Source organism: Heterodontus francisci, chromosome 37, assembly GCF_036365525.1.
Source record: "Heterodontus francisci isolate sHetFra1 chromosome 37, sHetFra1.hap1, whole genome shotgun sequence".
Taxonomy (NCBI): Eukaryota; Metazoa; Chordata; class Chondrichthyes; order Heterodontiformes; family Heterodontidae; genus Heterodontus; species Heterodontus francisci.
Genome location: NC_090407.1, coordinates 16,108,242 through 16,131,437, shown reverse-complemented (window position 1 = coordinate 16,131,437; position 23,196 = coordinate 16,108,242). Strand labels below are relative to the sequence as shown.

The 23,196-nt window shown below is 45.4% G+C and overlaps 1 protein-coding gene across 2 annotated transcripts in view; it reads right to left on the bottom strand.

Annotated features, from left to right (window-relative positions):
* Nucleotides 1-23,196, bottom strand: part of skia (v-ski avian sarcoma viral oncogene homolog a) — a 221,509-nt gene that overhangs the window by 5,364 nt on the left and 192,949 nt on the right. Inside the window, exons 3-7 of one of the 2 annotated variants that reach the window (XM_068017163.1) lie at nucleotides 19,596-19,720; nucleotides 15,455-15,723; nucleotides 10,331-10,629; nucleotides 8,181-8,367; nucleotides 6,339-6,467 (exon numbers count right to left, since the gene is read on the bottom strand). In XM_068017163.1, the coding sequence (XP_067873264.1) occupies nucleotides 8,212-8,367; nucleotides 10,331-10,629; nucleotides 15,455-15,723; nucleotides 19,596-19,720 (849 nt within the window). In that variant the 3' untranslated portion in view covers nucleotides 6,339-6,467; nucleotides 8,181-8,211. Of the gene's footprint in view, nucleotides 1-6,236; nucleotides 6,468-8,180; nucleotides 8,368-10,330; nucleotides 10,630-15,454; nucleotides 15,724-19,595; nucleotides 19,721-23,196 lie in introns of those variants that run through there. The other variant, XM_068017162.1, reaches the window with a different exon arrangement.

Below are 23,196 nucleotides of genomic sequence, written 5' to 3'. Positions count from 1 at the left end.
AACACAACTTAAGTGATAATTATCAGTAAAGTGTAACAGATCGAGTAGAGTGCATGTTTATAATGAGTGAAATATAGAACACAGATCACCCGTCCTAACTTGCCCATTTCGTCTTACAGTATCATCAAACTAATACTTAGGGCAGGATTTATGGGCCCTGCCAAAGTCAGCAATGGAGGTGGATTGGACCTGAAAATACCAGAACCAGCCAGCCTGCCTGTTTCCCGAACCTCTTCCCAACACAGCCATTTTGGCCGAGGCGGGCAGCCAATTAGGTTCATTAAGAGGTAAATTAAGGAGGCCAACTAGGATTTTCCAGTCGCCCTCCAGTCTCCTGATGCGACGGGAGGCAGACCAATTGCCTGGAGGCAGGCAGCCAGCAACAGGCCGGGGTGCCAGCGCTCCAAACAAGCTTGCAGGCCCTCACTGCTGGCCTGGGTGCCTTCTCTATTTTTTAATTACATTTTTAAAAAATGGCTGAGGGGTCACCTTCATGTTGAAGCGCCTTCTTAGTTACTTACTTTTTACTGCAGCCAGGTGCTTCTCTGAAGCTGGAAGGCCTCTGATTGGACCTCCAGCTTTGAGAGGCTGCCTGCTGTCCTTAACTGGACAGGGAACCTGTCTCCATGCTAATTAAGGGGTTCCCAGGTCAAAATTCTAAACGGTGGTGAGGCGAGTGGGGGAAGGGGTAAGGTACTCAGAAATAGGCCCAGCTCCTGTTTCCCACCTGACCAGGGGTGAAATTTCAGTCCTTAGTCGCACTGGTGACTTTCACTTGAGCCAAGTAATACTTGTTTGGCAACGACAATGAGCACTGGTGGTAGCTAGGTGATAACTTATGACTATTAGAGAAGAATATCATGCCTGATGGACAGTTTGATGGCTGGTGGTTCAAGAAGTTGAATGGCCTACTCCTGTTCCCAACGTTCCTATGAAGTGACTGTTCACCCATTGGGGAAATCACCTATGTGGCACTTTGGAGAAAAGCTGCAGAAATATGGTGCTGTGTTGCTCAATTCAGCTCCTAGAACTTACAGTGTTCATAAGTGAAAAGTTTTTTTTGTGGGAAGCAAGGTTTGTATTTATGACTGGGAATGAACTTTATTGTAATTTGACGAACAGCCACGTTCTCACAGGGCTAAAATCTGACGTGGATATATACTCCAAGTTATGGTACAGAACAGAACATGAAAACAAGGGTCCAAGATGCACTCTTATTAACTTTTAAAGATTCAGTGAATAGTAGTTAACCTGGCAGCTGTTTCACTCTCATGCATCTTAGACACATTACACATTTATACTGGGCTAATGGGAAGATTCTTGGTAGTGTAGATGAGCAGAGAGATCTTGGTGTCCAGGTACATAAATCCCTGAAAGTTGCCACCCAGGTTAATAGAGCTGTTAAGAAGGCATATGGTGTGTTAGCTTTTATTAGTAGGGGGATCGAGTTTAGGAGCCACGAGGTCATGCTGCAGCTGTACAGAACTCTGGTGCGGCCGCACCTGGAGTATTGCGTGCAGTTCTGGTCACCGCATTATAGGAAGGATGTGGAAGCTTTGGAAAAGGTGCAGAGGAGATTTACTAGGATGTTGCCTGGTATGGAGGGAAGGTCTTACGAGGAAAGGCTGAGGGACTTGAGGTTGTTTTCGTTAGAGAGAAGGAGGAGAAGAGGTGACTTAATAGAGACATATAAGATAATCAGAGGGCTGGACAGGGTGGATAGTGAGAGCCTTTTTCCTCGGATAGTGATGGCAAACACGAGGGGACATAGCTTTAAGTTGAGGGGTGATAGATATAGGACAGATGTCAGAGGTAGTTTCTTTACACAGAGAGTAGTAGGGGCGTGGAACGCCCTGCCTGGAACAGTAGTAGACTCGCCAACTTTAAGGGCATTTAAGTGGTCATTGGATAGACATATGGATGAAAATGGAATAGTGTAGGTCAGATGGTTTCACAGGTCGGCGCAACATCGAGGGCTGAAGGGCCTGTACTGCGCTGTTATGTTCTATGTTCTACAGACATACCATGCTTATTTTTTTTTTTACATGATTTTCAAAACTGGTAATAATTTTGTGGCCACATTATTGAATAGGAAAACATTTCCACTCCAGGAACTGTCATATCATTATACCCTTCTACCATTGGATTTACTTTTCATAGCACTGAAAAGGTTAACCAACTTTGGGAACAATTTTCCTGTTACAAAAAACTAAACTTTTCCCACAAAGAACATGAAGTGCAAATAACAGAGCTGGCAATATTCTCTGATTGAGAAATATGGTGTATCACAAGTTATTATGACAGACTATTTAGTTACATCTTGGTTATCAGCAACAGCTAATGCAGATCTTAAAAGCCTTTGGACTCTTGTTAGCTGTTTCGCCCCTCCCCACCTGCTATGTTTAGCATGGTCTTTTCCTCACAAGATAATTGATGTATCTGTGAGGGTATAATTGGCTTGCAACTGAGGATACTAATACAATATAATGAACAATCCTCGGCTCAGCTGTAACTCTAGGTCAGGCCTGTGCCTCAGCACTTCAGCACCGCTAGCTTGACAATTAAATCTTAATTAGAAGAGACAGCAGCCAATACAACACGTGGAAGAAATAGGTAAAAATGGTAATGTGAATAGAAGGCAGAAAAGCTTACTGTTTCTGGCAGGTGTAGCTAATGTCAGAGATGTCGCCATGGGAATATTTCATTATTGTACCTCCCTCCTAATTTTGCATTATTATTATTTCCCCATTCATTTTGAAGCACAAACCATTACCCATCCAAAAGGGAGAACAGCAGGCTGCCACTGCTCTGTGACCAGCTGTTAGGAAGCACGCCAAAGTGAGTAGCCAAGCCATCCTCCTCCTCTCCCTGTGGGATCACCAGCACCTCCTGACCATGACGGAAAATTCACTTTGCAGCATCTTTCAATCCAAAAGCCAAATAACATCTGTGACCCATAAATAAACTAAAACAAGATAAATACTTGCAATAGATGAACATTTTCCTTTCAATATGACATTAACACAGCTTGTGAAACTACAGGCCATGAAACTGAATAATTCAGGTAGGAGGGTATACAGCTGAGCCTGATCCTGTTCTCACCACACTTCCAGAGGGACATGTATTTTCAGTAGAGGCCAGTGGACAGCAATCAGGGCAGGAACTCAAGGGTACTGAGACCAACTATAGTGGCCCAGCCATTGATGTAGATGAGATCAGCTAACTCAGCATAGACCAGACATCCAACTTGGAAACTTTCTGGTCGGTGTGGTTCAGTTTCTGTGTCTTAATCAGCCAAACCAACAATGGAGCAGCAATATCATGATTCTTAACCAATTCTGCTCTAGGTTCTCTGAGTATTGTATCAGTGCCTGTATGCAATGCATGTAGCCATGGGTAGACATATATATCTATATTATATATATATTTATATTTATGCAATGCATGCAGCTACTACGTTATACACGCTCCGATTATCCACATTCCCAATTATCCAACAAAACTTTTGCAGGACATAACCTTGCATGAAACGTTGACTCATTTGTGGTACGTATTTAAATCTCAGTTTGGCTCAGTTAGTAGCAGTTTCAACTCAGATTCAGAACGGTGTGGGTTTAAACCCAGTTGCAGCACCTGAGCACATAATTTTGGCTCCCAATTTTCACTATCCACCAGAGGAGTGCTCCTCTTTACAGGATGACAAAAGTTCCACTGTAGCACAATAACTACCTTGAAAATTATCTTAGGGAAGCAAAATGTAACACAAAACAGTTCCACTGAGAAGAGGGTGGCCTAGTCTAGTGATTTTATTCTGATCACTTTCACATGCCTTTGATGTGGTTTCTGCACAAGCTATATACACTTAGAGGTACACCAGGTCATTTAGTTTCAAAGCACACTGTTTCACAAGCTGAAATCCTGTGATAATGTGACACAAGAAAGAAATTTTTCATTCACTGATGGTATTTATTTTGCTCCTTTTTTTTTACCTAATCCTTTCCATAATTTTTCTTTGGGTGTACTATGTGTGAAAGACACTGTAAACACTGCAGTATAGAACACAGCTGGATTGCACGGAATGTCATCCATTTCCCTCAACCAGAAATGTACTGTGGGTGACACCCATGTTGCAGTTCCTACTCAATTTTGTTTAGTCTGGCACAGTTGCTTTTTGCAACTTCCCATGATGTTGAAATGGAAATCTGCATCACTTCCTCTTGCCTCATTTGATTGTTAATGTTATGAATCTGCACGACTTTCACCATCCCCAATCTTCTTGCACAGTTTTGGAAGAGAGTAACAGGAGGAATACTGAAATGGTATTGCAATCTTAACCCTTTCATAGCTCATCTTATAGCTATATATACTATTTTACTCATTATCTGTATTAAAAGACATCCTGGACTGGATTTTAAGAGCTTGCCGCCGACTGTAGCGGCGAGTTCAACACGCCAAAGAGTCGCTGCAATCTCAAGCATGGCGGCTCATTTAAATAGATGTGGTGGCCCGCACCCCACCCCCATCTCGTGGAGGGGGCAGGCTGTCCATCCCCGGCAATGGTGTCAGCTGCCTGTGCGCAGGCGCTGCCGCAATTTTTAAAGGGCAGCCAGCCCTGCCACCCAATTTAAATTTTTAAAGTCCTAACCCCTAAAATTAAATAAATAAATTTTCTAGCGTCCCTTTCCCACCCCCTCAATAGCAATTACAATAATTATCTGCCCTTCTCCCTAAACACTTACCTTTAACATCTGACCTCCCCACCAACCTGCACAAAGTTTAAAGTTCAACCCTTCTCACTATTCCCTACATCCATTACGTTTATTTGATCACGTCCCTCCCCCTCCTGCACTGACAAACTTAACTCCTCCGCTCTCCCCACCAGTGTGGTGCCACACTTTCCTGGACGGGGATCTGAAGGTGTGGGAGTGCCGACCGCTCCGCCAAAGATCATGGCGGGCCCTCAAGATTAAAGGTAAGTGTATGTGAATTCATTCATTTTATTTATTTGCATATTTAAATTGTGGTCCCATTGCCCAACGGTGGGGGGCCACCATGGAGCCTGGCCACCGTCAGGAGGATCGGACCGGGCTCTCCCGGCGTTGAGGTCCGTGGCAGGCCTCATCTGGAGCTATCTTCAGGCGCCACCAACCCCCCCTCCCCGCCATGGATCATGACGTTGAGGGCTTGGTAAAATCCAGCCCCTTGTTTCTCAATGGGAACAGTGAAATTAGATAGGAAAGTGTACTTACACAATATAGAGGATTTTTGTTAAAGGATAACCTGGCGATGCAACATGTTGCCACCAATGCCCCATGTCCAACAGTATAACAGAACCCAGGGTTAGTCTGTTCTAAACTATTGGAAGAGGCGCTAAGTTAAGGTGAGTGCCTTCCTTATGGAGAGGGCAAGCAGAGGGATTTTTTAAACTGGATAATGAGACATCCCACATAGCTTGGTTAGTAAAGTGAAAATGTTGCTAAGATGTGAAGACTTCTACACCCTCTCCACCTTACCCGCCCCCCAACTCCCACTTCTACCAGTGGGTCGTGCTGGTTCATCGTCGAAGCTGGCCAGTATTCCTAAGGTCCTGCATTGGGAAAGAGGATTGGCATCCACAACTTGCCCGTTATATTCAAATAAAGCTCGAAGCAGAGTTTGCTTCAGGCCAGTTACCATTGTTTTTGGGTGTGTTGGATTGTGCTGCCCAATTCACGCCAGACGCGGATACTGGTTGAAAGTTGAAGAATGCTAGTTGGAAAAGGTCCGGGAAGATGCCAGTCAAATGTACTCCAGCATGAGTCAGTAGCATTGGTAGGGGTGGGGGAAGGAGGAGAAAATTGAAATAAACAGAAAAGGAAAACCGGAAAGCACATCAACTCTTGCATCCCCCAGCCAATACTGATATTACATCCAAAAGCAAGAGCAATGATGCTGAATTTCTCCACCTAGTCAATAGAAGGCAACCAAGCTCAGAAGCAACAGGGCTAGGTGTTTCTCAAGTTCACAACCAGAATACCCTGTGTTCGACAGATCTTAGTTGACCATATCAGGTTTCCTCAGAAGTATCGAGACAGTGGTTTTCCTGTTCTCATAACTTTCAGTTTGGCAGCCAAAATGTAATAGAACATTCAAGAGGTGTTTTTGCAATCTAAAGCATGGTGATAAACAAAACAAAAACAAAGTGTAAGTGTGCTTTTGTGTTTAAAAATGACACCAATCTTGATTACCATAATTACCTGTGCTGAATATTTGATCCTCAGCCGCCCAGCCTCACAGCCTTTATCACAGACCCGAATTTGTTTTGTTTGTTCCAGTTCTCGTTTCAGCCTTATCCGTGACTCGTTCGCCTCCTTCATTTTCTTCTCGTTCTCCGCTCGAAGACGCTCTATCTCTTTTCGCAAGTTGCGCTTGGCCTCCGTTGCTTCACGTAGTTTCTCTTTCTTGGCAACACGGAGAAATTCAAGTTCCTATAAAGCAAAGAAATGCACAGAACTCAGTTAAATGGATAAGTAAATTGCGTTACACTGAAAAACTGACCTTACAAATTAGTGTTTAGGTAGGAAAGTCACATTCCAAAGGATGTAGGTACTCCACATATTAATTAGCCAAAGGTAGACTTTTCTTAAAACAATGTTAGTACCAAGACAAAGACCCTTTCTTCCCTTCTCTTCGCATGTGGATCACTTATATGTCATGTTTCAGATGACTAATTCATTTTTGAAAGTTTGGGGTCTAGTCATTGCACTGTAACTGTTGCTGTAATCTAAAGACACTTTAATGTTGATGTTGAAGCTCGATATAGTGCTTAAGTGGAGACCCAAGACCTATAAGTACTGCTCTCTGTGCTTTTTGTCCTTCATTAGAGAACCAGTATAGGGAGGCACTAGTTTTCCAACCTGATAAATTCTGTTCTTGAAACCCATGAAAAGTTGGGTCCTGGGTACCAATGGGAGTTTGTTTCCTTCATATTAGAATTTGTCATGTACCTGCTGTCAATATAAAAGTGCCTAAGACTGAACTAAATTCGTAGATTTTCCTCTATTTGTAATGACAGTGGTCATTGGGTGGCTACATTTCAATTACGGAAGCAGGTATCCTCATTCCATTCATCTGAGTGTCGTCCAACAATGGATAAAGTAAGCTGGATTAAAAAGCAACTTTTTTTGCTGCCAAGGTGTATGAAATGAGCCAACAAAGATAGGATTTCCCTAAAGCAACACCCTTTTCTTCTCCTCAGCCAGTAGCCATAGGAAATTATTTTCTTTCTGATAATATTACTTCCCTTACAAGACAGTGGGGCGAATTTTACAGACCCTCCCCGCGTTGGGAATCGTGGCGGGGTGGGAGCCAGAAAATGCCTCCGGCAGAGTCCTGCCGCGGGCCTCGACGCTTGGTGGCGGGATCAAAATTTAAATATGTTAATTTATTTTAAGTAATGAAGTAAATCCTCCGTCAGTCCCGGTGCGATATTCGTGCTGGTGGCCAGCACTCACGCGCCTTCGGATCTCTGTCCGGAGATCACAGGCAGAACACTGGGCAGGGGGTTGCAGATAAGTATTTTGAGCTGGGGGAGCGGGGTCAATTGTCTCTGATTGGTCTAGGGGGTGGTGGAAGGAGTAAAGTTTAAAGTTTGTGAACTTTGTGGGGGGGGGGAAGGTCGGGAGCACAAGGTAAGTTTTTTTGGGGGGGAGAGGGCAAGTAATGAATTTGATGGTCATTGGGGGGGGGGGGAAAGAGGATCAGGATAACTTTATTTAATTTTTAAAAGTCATTTTTCTTTAAATATTTAAATTAAATAGAAGGGCTGGAAGCCCTTTAAAAATGGCATCGGCGCCTGTGTAATGGTGCCTGACGCCGTTCCAGGGACGGACCGCCCACCCCCTCCAGGTCATCGGGTGGAGGGCGGCAGTCCGTCCTGGCCATTTATGTGAGCCGCTGCATTTAATATTGCAGTGGCTCCGCGAAGCTCAGCCCGCACGTGTGGGCAGCCATAGTTCATGCCTGTCACCGATTACGGTGGTGGCAACATAAATTTCATTCCAGTGTAGCTTCAAGAACTGGATAGACTTGTTAAGGCAACTGCCTGAAATCATACAACATGGTAGTTCCAATAAATAAGCATGCCAATATAAAGTTCTGTGCAGTACACAGAAGCATCAATCAGTGGATGTTGTGGGTACCTCTGTGCAGGCATCAACAGCAAGATAAACATCACGGTAGGTGCTGACAGTTATGTTTCTTGACTGTCGCTGGAATGAGAAGTTCAGTCTGCCCGTATGGGCCAGTGTAGTGGCTTTTTGCTTGATGGCCTCTAGCTACCTTGCCACCCATCAGGGAAGGTGAGTCAGTCCGAAACAAAATTGCAAACTGTGAATTAATTATATGAAATTATATTTTCTGTTGCTTGAGCTAGTGCAGGAATTCCCCTCGAACATAAGCGTGACCCTAAGGCAATATTAGCAATCTGCAATATAAATATGGTGTCAGACTGTTTTAAAGGTGGATATTCATGTCTAAATGACTGCTCATCTGTACAAATACTGCAACTGAACCAGACTAGTGCTTCAGGTGTAGTACTATCATAGATGGTATTTGCTCCATGTCGCCTGTGCCAGCTCTTTGAAAGATCTATCCAATCAATTCAATTTCCCTTTCTCCATAGCTCTGCAAATTTTCCCCTCCAAGTATTTATCCAATTCCCTTTTGAAAGTTGTTATTGAATCTGCTTCCAGTGTCCTTTCTGGAATTGCATTCTACTAGTTGTTTTTCCCCCCCATCATTTGGTAGCTTTGCTCTAGGCATCAGTGAAGCTAAGTATGCTGCTCAGAAAAAATCCTGGCTATACTTTGCCAACTTTCCAGGTGGGCGGCAGGTAGCCCACGTGGCTTGTTAAGAGCTACATAAGGCAAATTAAAGTAGACCAAATGGGATTTTCCAGTTGGCCTCCAGATTCCCAAAGGAGTGGGGGCCAGTTTAGGTGCCTGGAGGCAGCAGACTGGAAAGACAGTGCTCCAGGCAGCCTAGAGGCCCTCCCTGCCTGTGTGCAGGAACAGCTGTAGGCCACCCTGTGACGAAAATCTACCCCCACAATGGTGGCCTGGCTGCAAAACCCAATTCAAACTTTAAACAAGTTGGAGGGAGGGCACCTCTATTTTGGGGCTCCCTCTCCCTTATTTACCTGACATCACAGCCTGCTGCTCCTTTCAAGCTACAAGGCCACTGCTTGGTCCTCCAGCTTCGAGAGCCTGCAGGCCGTCCTTAATTAAACAGCAAGCCCACCCTCAGGCCATGAATTGGCCGCCCCAAGAAAAATCACAAGTGACGGTTTCCCACACAATGGCCGGGATTTTGTTGAGCTCCCGCCATCAGGTTCCATGGCAGGGGAGGCCAGATTTCAGAGGCCTGCCACAGAGCCCAACGCTGGGATTGCCAGGCTTGATCTCCCCGGTGGCGGTGAGGCTTAGTGGCAGCCCCCAACCACCCCCCCCCCCCCCCACGCTGTTCGGCAACGGGACCCAACTTTAAATATTATATAAAGGAAATGAATAAATCTAAATACCATTCACTGAGATCTTACCGGCTGTCCAGGATCTTCCATGTGACGGCCGGCACTCACATGCCTTTACTTTCCCGTCCAGAGAAAGCTGGTGCCGAGGCGGGACAGGGGTATTTTAGGATTTTTAGTGAAGTGGGGTGGGGGGGTGAGTAGGGAAAATGGGGTCAACTCTGCATTTCTAGTGTGGGGGGATGGGGGGGGTGAAGGGGTGATCTCTGCACTTTGTGCAGTTGTGGGGGTGGGAACGGGGTGGCAATTTATTTTCATTGTATTGGGGTGTACGGGTCAGGAATTTATTCATAATGTAGTGGGGGGAGGGGGGGGGGATATGGAGTTCAACTGTGCAGGTCAGCCAGCCCTTTAAAAATGGCACCAGCACCTGTGCAGAGGCAGCTGACGCTGTTCACGGTGCCGCAGAGTCTGCCCCCACCTCATGTTTGAGCGGGGCGGGGTGGGGGGTCAGACTGCCCTGCGTATTTAAATGAGCCGCAGCACGCTAGATCGCGGCAGCGTGGCGGTGCACAGCTTGTGTATGCGGGCCACTTTTTTCACCCGCCAAATAAAATTCAGCCCAATGCAGGCTTCTGACCCACATTTCAGCCTGACGCTGGGGTTCAGACGTCTACAGGGAAAAACCTGCCCTTAATGTCAGTTGTGAATCTGTCTGAAGACAGTTAATATAGGTTCAGCATCTTTGCTATTTGTATATATTTTTTCTGTCATTGAGCACTTTTAAAATTTTTTTTCTAAATTACAAGCAGTTCCTTCTCTTACCTGCTGTAGACTACGCTTGGCTTGCAAAGCAGCATTCAGTTTTTCCTCTTGCTTCACTCGCATCTTAATGATTTCATGTAAGAATTTCTCCTTGGCTTCCTTGGTGTCAATTCCATTGTCCAAGGCCTGCCTCAAGTGTTCTAGCTCTACTTCTAATCCACTGTTGTGTGTCTCTGTGTGGCCTGGAGTCTCAAAAATGCCATTAGACGCAACTTGCACCCCGGGTGAGCTCAGGTCCTTTGCTGATGAGGCGGATGAAGTGAAGGAGGGAGAAGAAAGTGAAGACAATGATGATGTGACTGTAGGAGGGAAAATACATTTGCATTACAATACATACTTATACATAGAGAGATGATTTGTCCATGTGACCTCTTTAAAATTTTCTAGTGCAGCCACACTGAATACAAGAAAAAAATACTTTAAATTTCTCTCCAATCCCACCCTCTCCTCACAGGTGTCTTTCATCAAGCAATTTATCTTAGTTCTCTCTCCTTCTCCTGAAAGCACTGGTTTATGCTGGGATATAGTTCAGTGGGTGCTATCTGTCCTTTGGTATTTGGTCATGTGACCATCCTTCATCTGGGAGTCTAGACTGTGAGTGAAGGCATCACAGCTGAAGACCAATTCTGTCCTCACACAATGTCCATGCATGCGCACTTTCCAAAATGAGTCGTTGAACGGCTATCCAAAGTGAGAACTCTTAGGTGATTTTCCTCTCCCTCGTCCAATGCTACTGGTGTCTGCTTAAGTGCTGCTGCTCCAGCTAAGATCAGGTAACACAGCACAAATCTGGTCGGTAAGGTCTGCTTTGGGGGTCATCTCCACATTGTCTGTCAATTGACATTATCAAGTGGCATAACTTCACCTTTCCTCCTCAAGCTGAGAAGCCTTGGCTGGAATTTTATGGCCCTCCAACGAGCGAGCTGGTGGTGGGGGTGGCGTAAAATTGAGTGGAAGGCGGGGGCAGTCATTCCCGACCACCTCCTACCCCTGCTGCAATTTTACGTGGGGTGGCAACGGTGAGAAACAGCCCGCCCACCCCAGGACAATCAAGATCTTAAATGGTCAATTAACTACCACTTAAGGGCCTCCCCCCGCCGCCGCAGGTATTTTACCCTCGGCGGGCGTCCGGCAAAGGCCCCAAGAACACCGCCAGGTAAAAGCTGGTGGCCTTCTTGCGGACTTGGTGGGGGGGCCCTCCTGATCAGGCCCCCTGTGCCCCACGGAGAGTTGCCCCTGAAGCCCCAACCGCCCCCTCAGCATAACACACCCCCCACCCCCAACCAACACCCCTTGCCTCGCTGGGGCCCGACCCATTGTCCCCGGTGAGTCCCCAAAAACACACCTTGGTTCCAGGGCTGTCGTTCACCTTGCTTGCGATGGCTGGGTGTAGTCCCAGCAGTGGCCACCGTTCCCAGTGGCTCTGCTGGGACTAAGAGCTGCTGGCCCGCTGATTGGCCGGCAGCTCCATTAAGCGAGACTTCCTGTCTCAAGGAGGTGGAAGTTCCGCCCAAGGCCAATTAAGGGCCTGTGGAGCCAAAAACCCCGGCGTGGCTCCCCAGGCCCGCGGAGGCAGGCTTGCCCCTGACTTTTCGGCTGGTGGGCGGAGCCTCCCACCCAATGTAAAAATTCCGGTCTTGACTCTGAAGTTAAACTGTGGGATACTAGTATTTGGACACTTAATGCATTGATCCAGAATTACTCTCTGCTATTTTAATGGGGAATTAACTTTCTTAACATAAATGAATTACCACTGTGCTAAACCAACAGAGAGACCAATTTCAGTTATTCATTATTACCCCATGACATAACTTCCAAGGCCTTTATTTCCACACATTGCTCCATTCTGTGGTCTGACCAGCTCACCCAATTCAGGCAAGTGAGTTTTAAGTGACAGTTGGCTCTAAGGTTGTCTATTTTTACTTCTTATAGATCTCCTTGTGATACAAACCAAACCCTGGCTGGGTAGGAAGGCAAACTGTCTGCACCAAAGCCACCTCAATTCAGTAGTTTAAAAAACTTAAAACAAAATAATAATAGACAACTTTCAGATATCAGTAAAAGGTACAGATAACATCTTCATTCCACTGAGGGATCAGCAGAACACAGTTCCCCATTATTGCATGTATATGAAAAATATATAAGGAAATTGTAGTTTACTTAAAGTGATATATTTTCCACATCCATACATAAAAATGTGCTGGTGACAAATGTAGAAATGACACATTATTATGTTAAAAGAGCTCCTTCAAACCAGATTCTTTATATCAGCAAGGATGTAGTATTAGGAAGGATAAACAAGGTGTACAAAGGATTGGGAGAGTCAGCACTGGAATAAGAATAAGTAAAGTGGGGTCAGACTAAGAGGAAATACAGTAAGGTCTAATTCAGGTTTACGGTGCATGTACTTAAATACACTGAGTATGGTAACAAGGTTGGTGAGCTGCAGCTGCAAATAGCCATATAGGAATATGATGTTGTGGTGATAACGGAGACCTTCTAGGAATGAGGTGGGTCAAGTGGATCAACTGTCAATAGGGGAGCATTTAGGAAAAAGTGATCATAATATCATAAGGTTTAGATTAGCTATGGAAAAAGACAAGGAGCAATCTAATGTAAAAATACTTAATTGAAGGAGGGCCAATTTCAGTGGGTTGAGAATGGACCTGTCCTAGGTAAACTGGAATGAAAGACTGGCAGGAAAAACTGTAACAGAACAATGAGCTGCCTTTGAAGAGGAGATGGTTTGGGTACAATCGAGGTACTTTCCCAAAGGGGGAATGGAGTGGCAACCAAAGCCACAGTTCCCTGGGTGATGAAAGGGATAGAGAATAAGATGAAGCAGAAAAAGGGGGCATATGACAGTTGATAAAATAAGTGAGAACCAGGTTGACTACAGAAAGTTCAGAGGGACAGTGAAAAAGGAAATAAGAGAGGCAAAGAGAGAATATGGAAAGAGACTGGCAACTAAAATAAAGGGGAATCTAAAAGTCTTCCATAGGCATGTAAATAGTAAAAGGGCAGTGAGAGGAGGGATGGGCTGATTAGCGACCAAAAAGGGGATCTATGCATGGAGGCAGAGGGCATGGCTGAGATACTAAATGAGTACTTTGCATCTACTTTTACCAAGGAAGAAGATGCTGCCAAAGTCATAGTGAAGGAGAGGTAATTGAGATACTGAATGGGTTAAAAATTAATAAAGAGGAGGTACCGGAAAGGCTGGCTGTACTTAAAAGTTGGTAAGTCAGCAGGATTGGATGGCTTGCATCTGAGAATGTTGAGGGAAATAAAGGTGGAAATTGCAAAGGTACTGGCCATAATCTTCCAATACTCCTTAGATATAGGGATGGTGTTAGAGAACTGGAAAATTGAGAATTTTATACCCTTGTTCAAAAAATGGTGTAAGGATAAGCCTAGCAACTTCAGGCCAGTCAGTTTAACCTAGGGGTGGAAAAGCTTTTAGTAATAATCCGGGACAAAATTAACAGTCGCTTGGACAAGGGTGCATTAATTAAGGAAAGCCAACACGGATTTGTTAAAGGCAAATCGTGCTTAACTAACTTGATAGAGTTGTTGGATGAGGTAACAGAGAAGATTGATGTGGGTAATGCGGTTGATGTGATGTATGTGAACTTCCAACAGGCATTTGATAAAATGTCACATAATAGGGTTATCAGCAAAGTTGAGGCCCATGGAATAAAAGGGACAGTGGCAGTGTGGATAAGAAGTTAGCTGAGTGACAGGAAACAGAGAGTAGTTGTAAGCAGTTGTTTTTCAGACTTGAGGAAGGCATAAAGTGGTGTTCCCCAGGGGTCAGTACTAGGACCACTGCTTTTCTTGATATAAATGACTTAGACTTTGGTGTACAGGGCACAATTTCAAAATTTGCAGATAACACAAAAATTGCAAGTATAGTGAACTTTGAGGAGGATAATGATAGACTTCAATTGGATTTAGACAGGCTGGTGGAATGGGCAGACAAGTGGCAGATGAAATTTACTGTGAAGTGATACATTTTGGTAGGAAGAATGAGGAGAGGCAATATAACCCAAAGGGTACAATTCTAAAGGGGGAGTAGGAACAGAGATATGTGCACAAATCGTCGAAGATGGCAGGGCAGGTTGAGAAAGTGGTTAAAAAGGCATATGGGATCCTGGGCTTTATAAGTCAAAACATCAAGTGAAAAAGCAAGGACATTATGATGAACCTTTCTTAATAAACAAGTGGTTTGGCCACAACTGGAGTACTGTGTCCAATTCTGGGCACTGCACTTTAGAAAGGATGTGAAGGCTTTAGAGAGCGTGCAGAAAACATTTACGAGAGTAGTTCCATGGATGAGGGACTTCAGTTACAAAGATAGATTGGAGAAGCTGGTGTTGTCCTTAGAGAAGAGAAGGTTGAGATGAGATTTGATAAAGATGTTCAAAATCACAAGGGGTCTGGACCAGAATAGATAGAGGGGTTGAGAACCAGAGGAAACAGATTTAAAGTGATAGGCAAAGAACCAAAGGCGACATGAGAAAACATTTTTTATGTAGTGAGTGGTTAGGATCTGGAATGCACTGCCTGAGAGTGTGGTGGAAGCAGATTCAACTGCGGCTTTCAAAAGGGAATAGGATAAGCACTTGAAGATCAAAAATGTACAGGGTTACGGAAAAAGGGCAGGGTGTGGGACTAGCTGAATTGCTCTTGCAAAGAACAGGCACTGTCCCCACAGATCAAATGGCCACCATTTGTGCTGTCACCGTTCTATGATTCTATTCTATATGGGCAAGAGTCCAAGCTTGTCAGTTATTATGATAGAACTGCATATTTTACATCTAAAAGGAATAAACCATGAACGGTTCCCATCCGGATACTCCATGTTGATGCAGAAACATACTTTGCCATAGAATGGTCAGGTGTGGGGCTTGACTCCAAAGATTACTCAAAAGTGCTTCCTTGAGTTCGCATGTCTGAAGAGGCACAGACTGGAAGTAAAGCAAGTACACCAATCACCTTAGTGTATGACTCAAGTGCTGTGCTGACAGAGGTCTGGAAGCAGGCCATTAACCTGCCCTCTCAACAGAGGATGATGTGGGGGTGGGGGGTTGAATTTTAAATATCTGCGTGAAGTAAACTTACATCCTTCTCTGCTCTCAACTTCCACTTCAGCATCTGAATCTTTGTCTTCAGAAGGAAACACGGCAGCAAGCGGAGCAGCTGTTTCCTGTTCTAGCTGTGATTCTGCAGTTACCCTCCTTTTCCGAGGTCTGTTAGCTTCATTTGGATTTGCGATGTTCTGTGTGATTGCAGTGGCTGATGGTGACTGTCGTCCATTCCTCTGGTGAGGCAGTGGTGTCAGGGCTACGTTTGGTGCCACAGAACTTTCATAACTTTTGTATGCATAGAAACTATAGAGAGGGCACAAAACAAAACTATTCAATTTTTAACCCTCAAAAGACAAAAATGTATGTTCTCAAAATGAAAAAAAAAAATTTTGCCTTATGATCTGTCATGTGAATTTTCTTCCTGTCTTTCACTGAATGAAACTTGAGACTCATGGGCTGAATTTTTGCCTGGGGTCAGGACCCTGATGTCGGAATAATTTCCAGGTCCTGTGCCCTGCATGGCATCGGAGTGACACGCATGCCTTGATTTTTGATTGAGCAGCCAATTAATGGCCAGAGGGTGTGCTCGCTGTCCAATTAAGGACAATGGGTGGGCTCCGGAAGCTGGAGGGCCAACAGGAGATCCTACAGCACTGAAAGAGCTGCAGCCTGCTGATGCAGGTAAGGAAGAGAGAGGGTGCCTGAACTTAAAATGGGCCCAGCTGCCAGACTGTCCTCGTGGAAGGGAAGCTCCTCCCCAGGATGACCGTTGACCAATTGTTAAGTCGGTTTTGGAGTGAGATGCTTAATTAGTGAAAGGAGCGCTGGCCTCCTGGTCTGCCGCCGGAAATCCGACTCCTCTCGCTGGCTGTGTTTTGGCCACTGCAAGGGACCCGCCTGTTGACTGGAAAATTTCCATCAGCATGGGAGAGGTGCCTTAATAAGCCCTTTAATTGGCTCAAGTGGGCAGATAGCTGTCTCACCCCAGACCCAGCCTCCTGGAAAATGGCTCGGAGGCGGGACAGTACCTGCAGACTGGCATGCTGACCAGCGGCTTGAAATTCTGGGCCCTCCCACCTCCAATCCTACCTCCAGAGCCAATTAAAAATTCAACCCCACGTCTTAAAAGGTGCTGATGAAATGGGGATTGTCTGTACATAAAATGGGTTCCTTTGGCTGCTTGGATGTAATTTATAAAATGTTCTGACAACATGCACCAAGACAACAACAATTTGCATTTATATAGCACCTTTAAGAGTTAAAACATTCCAAGGTGCTTCATGGAAGTGTTATTAAACAAAATTTGGGCACTAAGCCACGTGAGGAGATATTAGGAGGACATGTGACTAAAAGCTTGGTCAAAGAAGTAGATTTTAAGGACCATCTTAAAGGAGGAGAGAATGGTAGAAAGGTGGAAAGGTTTAGAGAGGTAATTCCAGGACTTAGGGACGAGGCAGACGAAGGCAGGGTTGTCAATGGTGGAGCAAAGAAAATCGGGGGTTCACAAGAGGCCAGTATTGGAATGATCTTGGAAGGTTGTGTGGCTGGAGGAGGTTATAGAGAAAGGAAGCAGCGAGGCCAGGGACAAGTTAGGTTATGGGAAGCAGAGTTTTGGATGAGCTCAAGTTTAGGGAAGGTGTAAGGTGGCAGGCTGGCCAGGAGAGCATTGGAATAGTTGAGTCTAGAGGTAACAAAGACTGCATTAGAAGATGTAGATGGCGGCATAATCAACCCTCATCAAGGCCTGCAATTTTGGAGTAACAAGTTATGATGATGACCTTGCATGGAAGTCACCTTCCAATTAGTTTTCTTCCCCGTCTCTCAAAAAGCTAACATGAAGAGAAAGATATTTACCCTCATTCCTACATTACAACAGTGACTGCACTTCAAAAGTACTTCATTGCTGTAAGGTGCTTTGAGACGTCCTATGGTCATGAAAAGGGCTATATAAATGCAAGTCCTTTTTTCAACGATTTAGGGTGGATTCTTGTCCACTTGTTCCTGCTGGAACAGTGTTATCATTTTCAGATCAGGAATCCGATTTCCTAATGGGCAGGCTTTACCAAGGCTCTTTTCCTGAGCAAGGGCATTAGAATCCCACCTCTGGACTCCCTGACCAATTAGGGAGGGTGGGAGGGCTGATGCGTTAATTTTGTCAAAGGCAGAATTTCTAATTAAAGAGACCAAGCATGAGCTATAAGGGCTCACCAGCAGTTGGGTCTGGAGGCTACAACAAGCTCAGGAATGGAGAGGAGACCTGGGAAGGCTGCTCCCCGGGACTCTCACTCTTACCTGGAGGTCCTGCTGTGAAATCTGAGGGGTTGCAGTAAGGTGAGCTCTCCCAAGGACGGGAAGAGGAAGACAACCTCTCCAACCAAGCAGGTGTGGATGGAAGTGGCTGAGGAAGTCAGCCGCAACCTGGAAGTGCACAAAGAGGATCCAGGACCTCAGGAGGATATGACAGGTGAGTAGCTTAGCACTTTCTGGTGCCAAGCCCCACACTCTGACTTGCCCAACAGCATTCCTCAGGCCAACACATTGTGCAGTTCCAATCATTCCTCTCTCTGCAGGTAAATCACATTCCCATCTAAACAGCCAACACTCACACTCACCCTCACCCTGTTGCTCTCTTGCACCCATGCCTCACAATCACCCTCCACAAATGGTATCCTTCCCTCCTCTCCACACAAGCAATTACAAACACTCACCACCTCTCTGCATTGCCTCCTTGCAGGACAAGAGAGCACACTACTTGGTGAGAAGCAGCGACACGGAAGCGGGTGTGGCCCTCCAGTGACAGGCACCTTGTCGGCCATTGACAGTGCTTGCCCATCTCCTCCACTGGGAAGGAGGTCTTGTTCCAAGAGGCTGTGGATGTTAACAGCGACCTGCCATGACAGCCTGAGCCTCCTGAGGCACTGGTGCTCAGACACGCTGAGAGAGCCGATCCTTTACCTGTGGACCCTATGTTGTGCGGGGGGGGGGGGGTTCTTGTCTCCTTCTAGCTGGATCTCCCATCCCATCTGCCCTGTGAAGGGGCAAGTGGTTGAGACGGCAGCTGGTTTTGGCAGTGGTATGACTTCTGCTCTTTCCCTCAGCAGAGTTGGAAGGTGGAGCTGCATAAACTGCCCCCATGTCATGTTGAAGGCTGGCAGCAGGAAGATGCAACTGAAGGCACTCTCTGAGAGAAGAAATGCTTTGAACAGCAGTCTCTCAATGGCCATGGCTGGAATTCTTCAGTGTAACTGGTCAAAGCCTTCACAGCTTGTCAGTTGCACTTAAGTAGCTCTTCCTGCTGTGCATTTGCCTCAGAGAACCTAACGAGTTGCAGACAGAGTGGAAGCCGTGCGCTTTTGGGAAAGAAGGAATTCATGGTTAAAAAGGCTCTTAATTGCTTTTTTAATCACCTCAATTGCTTTCCCTCCAGATACACGGGAGTTTCCCACAGGATTCAGTACCCGCCCTGGGTAAAGCCAGAAGAGAGCAGGATGACATCGGGATCGTGACCTGACATCATTTTCCAGGATTTTGCTATCCCACACATACTGGAACCTGCCTAAACCTGGCTGGGAAATTCTGCCCTTAGATTTGATTCTTCTAGTTGTAAGGCCAGTGTCTTTTAGTACTGTAGGTACCAGCTCACCATCAGTTCATTTTAAATAAATATACGACAGCCCCAATTTCCTTTATTTATTTATTTAGAGATACAGCACGGCCCACCGTGTCTGTGCCGACCAACAACCACCCATTTATACTAATCCTACATTAATCCCATATTCCCTACCACATCCCCATCATTTTCCTACCACCTACCTACACTAGGAGCAATTTACAATGACCAATTTACCTATCAACCTGCAAGTCTTTGGCTGTGGGAGGAAACCGGAGCACCCGGCAGAAACCCACACGGTCACAGGGAGAACTTGCAAACTCCACACAGGCAGTACCCAGAACTGAACCCGGGTCACTGGAGCTGTGAGGCCGCGGTGCTAACCACTGCACCACTGTGCCACACAAGGATATTTCATTTGTTTGCTATTTAAAGTAAACTGTAAACGAGTGGATTCTTGACATACTCATGTAAAATTCTGCTACCATCAGCACAGAGGAAGCTCCCCAATCTAAAGTTTTATTGGAACACTGTATTTAGCTTAGAGCACAAACAAAACCTGTACCTGTCTCGGGCCAGTGCAGGAAGGTGAGTCAGAGTTTCTTTTTCACTTGTTGAAATGGTTGGTGACCAGGGCCTGAAGGCGGAGAGTCTTTGTTGAGAATGTGCACAACTGCTACTTAGAACATTCTAGACAAAAAAAAAATTATTTATTTTCTTCATTCAATAGAAAACTTTCCTTATAATTGTCCTCAAATAACTCTTTTCATACTTGATGCCCTGTGCAGCTTTTCTTCTCTTCCTACTTTTTCCCTGTGTCTCTCCTGTTCTGAAGGTGATTAATACAAGAACACAAGAAGAACACAATAAATAGGAGTAGTAGACGATATGGCCCATCGAACCGGCTCCACCATTCAATATGATCATGGCTGATCTTGGGCTTCAATTCCACTTTCCTGCCCACTCCCCATATCCCTTGATTCCCTGAGACCAAAAATCTATCTATTCCAGTCTTAAATATATTCAACGATGGAGCATCCACAACCGTCTGGGGGTAGAGAATTCCAAAGATTCACAACCCTTTGAGTTTAGTAATTTCTCCTCATCTCAGTCCTGAATGACTGGCCCCTTATCCTGAGACTGTGCCCCCGCGTTCTAGATTCCTCAACCAGTGGAAACAATCTCTCAGCTTTTACCCTATCAAGCCCTTTCAGAATCATGTATGTCTCAATTAGATCAACTCTCATTCTTCTAAACTCCAGAAAATATAGGCCCAATTTACTCAGCCTCTCATCATAGGCCAACCCCCTCATCCCAGGGACCAATTTAGTATATCTTTGCTGCACTGCCTCCAGTGCAAGTATATTAGAATTAGAACATTACAGCGCAGTACAGGCCCTTCGGCCCTCGATGTTGCGCCGACCTGTGAAACCATCTGACCTACACTATTCCATTTTCATCCATATGTCTATCCAATGACCACTTAAATGCCCTTAAAGTTGGCGAGTCTACTACTGTTCCACGCCCCTACTACTCTCTGAGTAAAGAAACTACCTCTAACATCTGTCCTATATCTATCACCCCTCAACTTAAAGCTATGTCCCCTCGTGTTTGCCATCACCATCTGAGGAAAAAGACTCTCACTATCCACCCTATCCAACCCTCTGATTATCTTGTATGTCTCGATTAAGTCACCTCTTCTCCTCCTTCTCTCCAACGAAAACAACCTCAAGTCCCTCAGCCTTTCCTCGTAAGACCTTCCCTCCATACCAGGCAACATCCTAGTAAATCTCCTCTGCACCCTTTCCATAGCTTCCACATCCTTCCTATAATGCGGTGACCAGCACTGCACGCAATACTCCAGGTGCGGTCTCACCAGAGTTTTGTACAGCTGCAGCATGACCTTGTGGCTCCGAAACTCGATCCCCCTACTAATAAAAGCTAACACACCATATGCCTTCTTAACAGCCCTATTAACCTGGGTAGCAACCTTCAGGGATTTATGCACCTGGACATCAAGATCTCTCTGTTCATCTACACTACCAAGAATCTTCCCATTAGCCCAGTACTCTGCATTCCTGTTACTCCTTCCAAAGTGAATCACCTCGCACTTTTCCGCATTAAACTCCATTTGCCATCTCTCAGCCCAGCTCTGCAGCCTATCTATGTCCCTCTGTACCCTACAACATCCTTCGGCACTATCCACAACTCCACCGACCTTAGTGTCATCCGCAAATTTACTAACCCACCCTTCTACACCCTCTTCCAGGTCATTTATAAAAATGACAAACAGCAGTGGCCCCAAAACAGATCCTTGTGGTACACCACTAGTAACTAAACTCCAGGATGAACATTTGCCATCAACCACCACCCTCTGTCTTCTTTCAGCTAGCCAATTTCTGATCCAAAGCTCTAAATCACCTTCAACCCCATACTTCCGTATTTTCTGCAATAGCCTACCGTGGGGAACCTTATCAAACGCCTTAGTGAAATCCATATACACCACATCCACTGCTTTACCCTCATCCACCTGTTTGGTCACCTTCTCGAAAAACTCAATAAGGTTTGTGAGGCACGACCTACCCGTCACAAAACCGTGCTGACTATCGCTAATGAACTTATTCTTTTCAAGATGATTATAAATCCTGTCTCTTATAACCTTTTCCAACATTTTACCCACAACCGAAGTAAGGCTCACAGGTCTATAATTACCAGGGCTGTCTCTACTCCCCTTCTTGAACAAGGGGACAACATTTGCTATCCTCCAGTCTTCCGGCACTATTCCTGTCGACAATGACGACATAAAGATCAAGGACAAAGGCTCTGCAATCTCGTCCCTAGCTTCCCAGAGAATCCTAGGATAAATCCCATCTGGCCCAGGGGACTTATCTATTTTCACACTTTCCAAAATTGATAACACCTCCTCCTTGTGAACCTCAATCCCATCTAGCCTAGTAGCCTGAATCTCAGTATTCTCCTTGACAACATTTTCTTTCTCTGCTGTAAATACTGACGCAAAATATTCATTTAACACTTCCCCTATCTCCTCTGATTCCACACACAACTTCCCACTACTATCCTTGATTGGCCCTAATCTAACTCTAGTCATTCTTTTATTCCTGATATACCTATAGAAAGCCTTAGGGTTTTCCCTGATCCTATCCGCCAATGACTTCTCGTGTCCTCTCCTTGCTCTTCTTAGCTCTCCCTTTAGATCCTTCCTGGCTAGCTTGTAACTCTCAAGCGCCCTAACTGAGCCTTCACGTCTCATCCTAACATAAGCCTTCTTCTTCCTCTTGACAAGCGCTTCAACTTCTTTAGTAAACCACGGCTCCCTCGCTCGACAACTTCCTCCCTGCCTCACAGGTACATACTTATCAAGGACACGCAGTAGCTGCTCCTTGAATAAGCTCCACATTTCGATTGTTCCCATCCCCTGCAGTTTCCTTCCCCATCCTACGCATCCTAAATCTTGCCTAATCGCATCATAATTTCCTTTCCCCCAGCTATAATTTTTGCCCTGCGGTATATACCTGTCCCTGCCCATCGCTAAGGTAAACCTAACCGAATTGTGGTCACTATCACCAAAGTGCTCACCTACATCTAAATCTAACACCTGGCCGGGTTCATTACCCAGTACCAAATCCAATGTGGCATCGCCCCTGGTTGGCCTGTCTACATACTGTGTCAGAAAACCCTCCTGCACACACTGGACAAAAACTGACCCATCTAAAGTACTCGAACTATAGTATTTCCAGTCGATATTTGGAAAGTTAAAGTCCCCCATAACAACTACCCTGTTACTCTCGCCCCTGTCGAGAATCATCTTCGCTATCCTTTCCTCTACATCTCTGGAACTATTTGGAGGTCTATAAAAGACTCCCAACAGGGTGACCTCACCTCTCCTGTTTCTAACCTCGGCCCATACTACCTCAGTAGACGAGTCCTCAAATGTCCTTTCTGTCGCTGTAATACTCTCCTTGATTAACAATGCCACACCCCCCCCCCCCTCTTTTACCATCTTCTCTGTTCTTACTGAAACATCTAAATCCCGGAACCTGCAACATCCATTCCTGCCCCTGCTTTCTTCAAGGTTGGAAAATTGCTCCTAAGGTGCTGACAGGCCTTAGTATCATTCCTAAGTAACCATACTGGACACTACAGCC